The following is a 10,000-nucleotide window of genomic DNA, read 5'->3' as shown; positions in this document are numbered from 1 at the left end:
TTCACATCTTGTTCCGATAATGTGGAACTTAGCGCCTTCAGAGACTGTCAGTTGTAAAAGTACGATTCCCAGTCTGTCATTGTACCATTGTGGAATCGAACCGATCAAACCACATTCTTTCACCCTCTAAGGTCAACATAAATACGCCGATAAACAGTAAATATTTATTGTTTATACAGTATGATACATCATTACATTTACATCAGTGTGCCAGGCGGCCGCGGCCCCAGGCAGAATCCGAGAGGATGATTTTGTAAAAGAGGCAGTTACATAGCCTAGAAGATGAACACCATGTAATACTAAAGAAGCAAAATCACAGATAATAGAGCAAAATAAAGAAGACTGTAACAGAAAGCAGGTAATTCACATACAAGGGAATGCAAGCAGAGTCTTACGGGGGAGACTCTTCACTCATAATTTTTATTTTTTCTCCATATTTTTTTGTATAACAATTCAAAGCGGAAAATATACGGGAAATAATGACTTAAAATCATCACAGTGGAACCTCACTAAATTAGACTCCATCTCTTAATAATTCATCATAAAATCTGAAATTTACTTATAGTAAAAACGGAAAAACATTTATCAAAATATGTAGCATTCACATTTCCTACACGCCCAAATTGATTTACTTAAGCATTGCACATAAGGCACATATGTCGTAATCACAGACCCATATAATTTTGCAAAGGATCAACAACTATGGTTAACGATCCAATGGCATATAGATTAAAAAGTACGATACCTATTTATATGACGATTGTGACAGAATACTAGCAATGCCTTCAAGAGAATATGCTATTGTCTGTCATGGTTTGAGCTCGTATGACAGCAGTAAAGAGTATTTAATCAAAATTAACATTGCATGAGCATGTGAATCATCAGTTCTATATAAATGGTTATAATTTGTTACACCTAATATGTTCTTAATAGAATTAAAACATCCTTAGCTAGGACACTTTAAAGAAGAGTATAGATAATGGACACAGCTGTCTGTGACCCTTTTCATATAAAATAAAAATAATAAAAGTAAATAATAAAAAAAAAAAAAAAATGTTCCATTGTTGGCAACAGTGTCCAGAGCCCGTGAGCAGTAGAAAAAAAATCTAGAATACTATATAAGTTTTAGGAGCTGTATATGCTGTTCATGGGTTGTAAGTTCACATTTTCCTCCGCTACCCTGAAGCGGCCGCTCCTGACAGACCCCACGCCGTAGTGGTCGCTCTCGGCCTCGTACGCCTCGTTCACGCTGCCTCCGAACACTCTCTGGTTGTCAACCTCAGAGGCGATGGACATCCTTGTTCGAGGCTGTGGAAATAGCGCGGAATAATTTTGTTAGGAAAGCTTGGTAGAAGATATGAAAACGTGGAAGAATAGGTAGTATTTGTAAGAAAGGTGAAGCCTGTGGTATGTTCATGCGATCAGGGGAAAGTCACAGTGTTAGCAACCGAAAAAAATGTTGGCAGTGAAAGGATTTCGCGTGCATGTGCAATAGCTGAACAGTGTGTAAGGGTCAAGTGCGGTAGTGGCAAGTGTTGGAGTAGATGTCATGGTGTAATGGGTTAGTTAACGTTGAGAAAGAGTGAAAAATACATGCCAATGGTTTTAATGTAAACGAATGTAAATTTTACAATAATTTATACAGATCAAAATATAATACACAAATATATACATGCCTTTCATACTCTTACCTTACTTTCTTCAATATTATCACATGCAAGCCATGCATAAAGTACAAGTATTAATATTCACATCCGCTTTCATATAAGGAAGATATCAACATGCACAATATAACCACATCTATAATACATTTTAATAAATCTACCTTGTGCAGTAAGGAAGGATTTTAAAGATTTGAATATCTTGCATGGCCATTATATTCCAGATTTTTGCACTAAACACAAGCAAAAGTAGTAAAACCAAAAAGTGATTCGAACCTGAATCTTACTTTTAAGTATCTACAAGATTATTTAACGGTAATAGCAACAAACATTTACGTCACAGGTTAGTACATATAAAACACTATTCACCATTCTAATCCGAGCTAATAGCAAGGCAGGAGACAAAAAATAACCAGTAGCATTTAGCCCCACGTAGGATTTTCTCAACTGTTCAGAAGTTAGTATAAAAATCTATACACATATCTAATGACACATGCAAATGAACAAGGGACATAAAGGGGAAAGCCTCAGGCAGCGAACGAGTAAGAATGACCTCAGGGCCGAGTCGGCCGCTGGCGAGAGGGAAGTACCAGCTAAAAGTGGTGATGAGAGGGGTACGGGTGAGTAGAGAAGGGGGCGAACACACGCTGGTTGTCCGCGTCTGAAGTGATGGAAGATCTCGACCGCGGCTGCAGAGAAGAACAGGGGGGCCGTGGGCGTTAGGTCTTCTCCCAAGGCGCGGGCGAAGGGGCGCGCGTTTCGTGTTTTTCTTTTTCTTTGTTTCTTTTTTTTCGAAGGAGGGAGTGGGCTTTGGTGTGTGTGTGTGTGTGTGTGTGTGTGTGTGTGTGTGTGTGTGTGTGTGTGTGTGTGTGTGTGTGTGTGTGTGTGTGTGTGTGTGTGTGCGCGTGCGTGTGTGTGTGTATGTGATGGAATGCCCATCATTCTCGAAATGATTTCTTCAAAGACTTTTTAATTTGGCCATTATCTCCAGTGCTTCAGCTTTTGAAAGGAGTTGGAAGCAAAAGCTTCGCGAAGTGCAAGGGCATTATCCGAGCAAGAGTGACGGCTGACACAAGATCAGTGAAAAGCAAAGCTTATAAATCGTCATTATGCCACACAGGGGTATTTTTTATGCAGTTCATCTGCCACAGACAACTTAATCAAGTCATTTAATAAAAGAAGTGAGTAGAAGTGCACAAAAGCATGCAATCTTATCATGCAATATTATAGCATGCAGCACATAAAATCTGATTTATGTGAATGTTATATGATTATGCAAAGAGGAAAAACAATATGGGAAAATGTCGTATCTCACTATAATAAGAAAAAGAAAGAGGAAAAGAATTGTACATATATACAAAATGCAGAAATGAACCGGGAAAATCACAAGGGCACAAGGAAATGTTATTTTACAGAAAAAAAAACACAGTAAAACAAATCAAACTGCATCTGTGAAGATACACATATAAGCAAAGGAATTATAACCACGTCAACTATTCTGAACAGTAATTAGAAATCATTGTTCGCGACACTTCACATTTTAACCCAACATTTAAAATCGGACGAACACATTATCCCAAAATAATCCTGATACTTTTTTTTACCTTTCTCTAACTCAAGATTTCGACTTCTGGTGCAAAGGAGGCACGCTGGATAAAAGAAAAAGTTGTTTTTGCTTTCCCGTGAACAATTTATATTATTATTCTTTTGGTGCTAAGAGCAATATGATACTGTTATATAGTTATCCAATATCCATTTTTCGAGATGTAACAGAGACTGGTTATGGGTGAATATAGCATGAATAGATGAATAACTTTACAAAGAAAGAACTCAAATAGTCACGCATCCTACTTCTCAGATAAACGCAAAAATGTATATTTCATGTTGCTTTCAATCGAGCAAAGTAAATGATGTCCGCTTTCCAGGCCTTACCTTCTTGGCCCCGAGCGTCTGCATCGCCTTCGACTGCCGCCTCTCCTGCACTACGGTCTCGCTGCGCTCAGCCAAGGCCTTGATGGTCTCGCGGCGCATGCTCAGTCGGCGGATGTCACCCAGCACAGGCGTTTCTGTTGAGGGGGACGAGTTAATTTCCCTTCCTGAAGGCGTTTTCATTTCTTTTAAAAGCATCTAAAAGGCAAGTCTACGTGGTTTGGTGCAAAACCTGATGATTTTAGGTATACTTAGAATGGTCTGAAATGTAAGATGTAAAATACATCTTGGTAGAAAAACCCAATATGCAAAAAGATAATTACACTACCATTATCTTTGCACGTCTAAAAATGAGACGGTTTTATCCACAAGACGCACACTTCCGCTGAGCCTCACCGGTGTCGTTTCCGTTTTCCGCAGCCTGCGCTGAGATGCTGAAGAACCTCTTCTTGAAGGCCACGTCGAGCGTGCCGATGGCCTGCTTCTTCTGCCTGTGGCGTTCGAGGTTGTGGATGGTTCTCCTCCTGCCGAGCTGCCCGTCGTTCATGCTCTCGTTCTCATAGTCGCCGTCGATGCCCTTCAGCTTCTGCAGTTGTCTGACGATGTCTACAGCGTTCCTCTGGATGAAGGCATCCTCGGTGGTGTCTTCGGCCTGGCGGGGAGGAGAGAAAGACAGCGTCAGTGGGGCAGAACCTGAGGCTTCGGCGACGATGGACACTCATTGACGCCTATTAATCCTTCTCTTTTACTTTATTTACAAGAATTATTCCCTTTCCTTTACTTTAGTCATTCTTTCTGATTCAATCGAAAAGCTAATCCCAACACCTACTCAAATATATCGAACTTCAACTCTCATTCAGCTTCTTTCAATTCTCATATTCACCCTAATTCTATTCTGCTCAACCCTTCGTTTACATCTATCTTGGCCCCGTCCCCTTCCCCTTCCCCTCCGACCTACCTTCTTGTTGCAGCAAGTGAGCTCCGTCGAGGCCAGGATATGCGAGATGGTGCCGAAGCGATGGAACAACATGGCCACGAACTGGATAATCAGAATGAGGGCGAAGAAGAACACGAACACCAAACCGATGGGTTCCAACTGCAGGTACTCTTGCGTGATGGTCACCTGGAGGCAAGAGCTAGATAAGCGTATGCTCTTTGCAAATCACTGACCAATTACAGACTTTAATATTATCATGGGCTTAGGGAATGTCCTGTCTATACTGAAATAGCCATAAACGTCAGCAGATATATCTTAGACCCACTCCCATTAATACTTATCCAAAAAAAATAGTATTAAAAATATTATAATCAGCTATATGAAAATATAACAGTAATATTTACATATCAGTCAAACTCTATTTGAATTTAATAGCTTATTCCTATCTAATTAAAATCTATATTCCTTCTTAAAGTTTAAGTCTTTCAAGTTAAATGGATAAATGAAGTTGGCAACCATGCAAGGCAAAGGCCAAACATTATTTTTAACTATTTCTATCCATGCACAGTCAAAAAAATCATGATAATAGTGAACATATTGATGGTCATTATAAAAGAAAATGATGTGGATTATGAACACTATAAATTCTGCAACAGTAATGATGATTAGTAACCATAATGATGATATTAATGATGACCGAAGATAATAAAAACAATAATAAACCAAATTACAGCAATTATAACAATAATAACTATAATAACAAAGACATCATATAAAAGTAACAATAATAGTAATAATAATAATAATAATAATAATATTATTATTATTAATAATGATAATATCAATAACAATAATTATAATAACAACAGAATAATAATAATAATAATAACAATAATAATAATAATAATAATAATAACGATAATAGTGATGATAACTCTAACAATGTGTGTTATTGTATTATACTTTATCAAAATGACAACGTTCCCTAGCATCATAATCATTTACATTAGATAATCAACATCACTGTTATTATCATTCTTCGTATGGTCATCATTAATATCATCATTATCAATAACTTTTTCTTCATCATTTTCTAAACATCCTAACCAGCCCAAGAAAAAAAATATAAATATATATATCAATAGAAATGTTCATGCACTCATCACGAAGACCTGTCATGCACTGTGGGGAAGGGAGGGAGGGAATAATAGATAACGAATTGATAATCATCTGAAAAGAAAGGAATTTGAGAATTAAGGAACAAAGGTTCAATCGTTGGGGTGCGGTGGGGTAAAGGGGTTGAGTGGGGGCAGGGGGCCGCTGGGGAGGGAGGACCCCCATGTGTCGTTTGATGCTTCAGATCGTGGGGTCTTCCGGGAAATGGGAAGAGGGGGAGGGGAGGGGGTGTCAGTGTGAGAGTCGGGCTGAAGGAGTTGGAGAGAAGCGGGAGGCGAAGGGGAGGCGAAGGGGAGAGGGAGAGGGAGAGGGAGAAGGAGAAGGAAAGGGAGAGGGAGAGGGAGAAGGAGAAGGAGAGGGAGAGGGAGAGGGAGAGGGAGAAGGAAAGGGAGAGGGAGAGGGAGAAGGAGAGGGAGAGGGAGAGGGAGAGGGAGTGGGAGAGGGAGAAGGAGAGGGAGAGGGAGAGGGAGAGGGAGAGGGAGAGGGAGAGGGAGAGGGAGAGGGAGAGGGAGTGGGAGAGGGAGAGGGGGAGTGAAAATGGAAAAGGAAGTGGAAGTGGAAGTGGAAGTGGAAGTGGAAGAGGGAGAGGGAGATGGTGGGGAAAGGAGAGGCAGAAGGAAAGGAAAGGAGGGTGGTAGGTGGGTAGAGAGATAAAGAGGTATATTGGTAGAGCAGTAGAGCAGAAGTGAGAGAGAGAGAGAGAGAGAGAGAGAGAGAGAGAGAGAGAGAGAGAGAGAGAGAGAGAGAGAGAGAGAGAGAGAGAGAGAGAGAGAGAGAGAGAGCGAGCGAGAGAGAGAGAGGGAGAGAGTGAGAGAGAGAGAGAGAGAGAGAGAGAGAGAGAGAGAGAGAGAGAGAGAGAGAGAGAGAGAGAGAGAGAGAGAGAGAGAGAGAGAGAGAGACAGAGAGAGAGACAGAGCAAGAAAGAGCGAGAAAGAGCGAGAGAGAGCGAGAGAGAGAAGGAGAGAGAGAAGGAGAGAGAGGGAGAGAGAGAGGGAGAGAGAGAGGGAGACAGAGATGGAGACAGAGTGGGAGATAGAAAGGGAGGGAAGGAGGGAGGGAGAAAGAGAGAGAGAGAGAGAGAGAGAGAGAGAGAGAGAGAGAGAGAGAGAGAGAGAGAGAGAGAGAGAGATAGTACAGAATCATTGTTGTAACTTGAGCTCTATTCGGAGTTGAGTTTCTACACCCATTCCAGGCCCTACTGCTGCATGTGCTGTAGACTTCCCGGCGGAGGGTTCGGTGTTTCCTCGTTCTACGGCAGAAGGGGACTATGGGTGTCTCTGTACGACCCTACAGACGAGCCAGATGTACGGCCCCTATATTGAACCTCTGGGACTTTCAGCTTGTTGCCTTTCCTGTCCTTGTCATACCATGTTCAGGTCGGTCAGTGTGTGTTGTTTTCTGTATAATTTGGCCAGCTCCAAAACCTTCTGTGTTGGTGCAAAGATCTGGGCAATAAGCATAATTCATGTGCAACCAGCCATTGGAATGCTTCTGTATTAAATCATTCTGTAAATCTGTTCTCCAGCTGGCTTGTACGAATCTAACCACCAAGTTGACATTAAAGTGTAGGTTGTGAACCCAGGCTGGTTAATCATTACTCCAAATATACTACCCGTTTCTGTGATAAAGATTAATAATCAGCAAACAGCAAACTACAAATCAAGGCAATTTCAACATGTGAAAGTGGATCAAACCCCAGTGTGTTGTCACAAACTTCGGCAGTCATATATGAAACGGTCGTGTGCAGCATACAGCACATAATACTCTAAAACCCTTCACTGGTCAGTGCGAGAATTGTACGTCCCTGTCAAGCATCACCAAGTTACACATCAACTACTACGCAATGCATGGCCAAAAATACCTTGTATACTTTCCCAAGGAGCTAAAAATAAGTCCACAGTAGCAAATACGTCTTACTTCAGGTAAGTTACACAAGATACAGAGCTAGGGATTTTACTGTAATACTGTTGACTACAATGTCTTTCAGTTCATGCAGCACTTTAAGACTAGAAAGAAGTCGAAAGTAAAAATGTAGCTACAGAGATTGGCGACTGTGAGAGTTCAAACTGGGTCACATACACAGGATGTTATCAAGTAAATGGAACAGAGTATCCTACACAGGGCGTAGCTGATGGGGTCAAAAAGGGTCATACGATTAATACAGTCGCTAGAGGGTAAAGTCATCCTCTAGAACACTCAGTGCAGTCGGGTCAAAGAAGCGAATCAGAAAAAAGATATCAAAATACACTTGTAGTTATAAAGTGATAGAACTGCCACCACATCATAGTGATGCTGAAACCTGCACATAAGAAGACAAGATGATAATCTATGACAATATGCAAAGTGAGATTCAGAGGGAATCTTCCCATTAACCAAAAGAAAGTGAATAAATATATTCAAACTACAGGTGCATTTCTGCTATGTATTAAGTGTCATGGGGTATGTGACTGGGAGACATCCATCCAGGGGTAAATCTGAATACCCCTTTTGTTATCAGAATATTTTTTTTTTATCACATGACACTTAAGAGCAGAAATACAACTATCCTCACTACATGTGATGACTTTTTTCTGAGAGTTTTTAGTCAGGCAGACATCATGCCAAGTCAGTGTTAGAATGCTAGGTCACGCAGGATGTCATGCTGGGTCATAGGGTGTTAGGCCAGGTCAAGAACTGCACAGGCTATGTAATGCCTAAGGCTGAACTTAATTGCCATTGTCAATTAATCTGCCATACCCAAAGTGGAACTTGCCAACGTAACAGAAGTGTCTAGTGACAGAAACACCTGATCAAACTGGGAAGTGAACAGTGTATTTTTTTCGATATCCTAACAAGCTTGACCGACTTATTGTATAATGATTTCCTAATGCCGTTTCGCTTATTAATTTGGACTATTAATGTAAAATTCGGAATAATTTATGAAGGAACCGTAATTTAACTGCATGTCCCCTTGACATTGGGGATGCTTGTTATACTTACACTGAGAATATTAATACATGTACCTTGAAAAATTTAAGATGTCAAATAGTATGTAAAAAATTGGTCCATTCAGGAATAGTACAGTACAGTGTACTGAACGTATTGTTGTTACTGAGATCTTGAAAATAGGATGATAGCTGCAGCTGGCTCTTTACTTGAAATAATGTATGTGCTTCAGCAGGCTTAAATGCCTAGTCTTCCAATGATTAATTTCAGCAAAACAGAACATCTGGAATGTCTGAGAATAAAGAACTTCACCAGGATTTCCCGTCGGCTAGATACTTCTGCTCTTGGCTTATGGAGCACCCTAAAGAACAACTAGTAAGGTGGTAGTAGAAACTGTAACAGTAGTGTAGCAATGGAGGTCTCTGGCACCACAACCATCAGGCAGGAGGTGGGTGATGGAGGCGCAGGTGAAGCTGGAAGTTGAATGTCCCAGTTACCTCCTGTGTTTCAGTATTAACTGTGATGTTTTCCTTCATGCCAAGAGGCCAGTTGATATGGAGTTCGTCCTTGTTCAGCTGGAGTAGGAACACAATGAGGACAAAGAGCGCGTTGAGCATGAAGAAAGCCACGAAAGATTTGTTCCTCAGCTCGAGTAGCTCCTGCTCAACTTTTTTCTGTAAGGGAGACATACACACCGCACACATGACACACGCGTTAACACAGGCGGCGTCCGGGGCTGGCGAGGTGCCGGGGGTGACTTACCTCGCTTGTCTGCTCGTTGAAGGTAATGTTTGTCTTCACGCCAAGAGGCCAGTCGATGTGGATAGTATCTTTGTTCAGTTGGAGCAGGAAGACAATGAGAACAAAGATGGCATTCATCATGCTGAATGAGAAGACTGCCTTATTCCGAAGTTCCTTTAATTCACCTTCCACTTTTTTCTAAGGAAGGGAAGAGAAGTGGAAGAGGGAGCAGGGATTAGTACGTGCACACCCGAACCCCCACTGATGGATGATCTGTATTAATACGACTGATGAGAGATCAGAGATAGCGCCGTGCCCAAGTGCTCGCTATAGGTCTCGAGGACAGCCAGAGAAGAACCACTGAACTTCACAACCCATACAGAAGGGTCAAGCTTTCCACACTCCTGACAGAGCCTCCCCGCGAGGCTTCCATATTGTTAACTGATCCCCAAACACTGTACATCTTTGACACACACATAAACTCTATGTACACATTCTACCTACAACCATCCTAAGGACTATATAAATTCTGTTCTATAGCGAACTAAGGTCAATTTATGCATTAATCTCAGACCTACAATTGCTACTCACTAGCGATAAGTTCCTCCGTTAGAATAATGAGTAATGGTAT

The 10,000-nt window shown here is 41.2% G+C and overlaps 1 protein-coding gene across 8 annotated transcripts in view; it reads right to left on the bottom strand.

Moving 5' to 3' along the window:
* Positions 1 to 150: 150 nt before the first annotated feature.
* Positions 151 to 10,000, bottom strand: part of LOC125028586 (chitin synthase chs-2-like) — a 68,353-nt gene continuing 58,503 nt past the window's right edge. For 3 of the 8 annotated variants that reach the window (XM_047618038.1, XM_047618031.1, XM_047618033.1), the window contains exons 23-27: positions 9,391 to 9,567; positions 4,549 to 4,713; positions 3,987 to 4,242; positions 3,594 to 3,727; positions 151 to 1,308 (exon numbers count right to left, since the gene is read on the bottom strand). In XM_047618038.1, coding sequence (XP_047473994.1) covers positions 1,126 to 1,308; positions 3,594 to 3,727; positions 3,987 to 4,242; positions 4,549 to 4,713; positions 9,391 to 9,567 — 915 coding nt within the window. In that variant the 3' untranslated portion in view covers positions 151 to 1,125. Of the gene's footprint in view, positions 1,309 to 2,245; positions 2,351 to 3,265; positions 3,311 to 3,593; positions 3,728 to 3,986; positions 4,243 to 4,548; positions 4,714 to 9,125; positions 9,303 to 9,390; positions 9,568 to 10,000 lie in introns of those variants that run through there. The other 5 variants (XM_047618034.1, XM_047618032.1, XM_047618035.1 and 2 more) reach the window with 4 other exon arrangements.

Source organism: Penaeus chinensis, chromosome 9 (assembly GCF_019202785.1).
Source record: "Penaeus chinensis breed Huanghai No. 1 chromosome 9, ASM1920278v2, whole genome shotgun sequence".
NCBI classification, from domain to species: domain Eukaryota; kingdom Metazoa; phylum Arthropoda; class Malacostraca; order Decapoda; family Penaeidae; genus Penaeus; species Penaeus chinensis.
The sequence above is the reverse complement of the archived record's forward strand: the minus strand, read 5'-3'. Positions and strand labels throughout refer to the sequence as shown.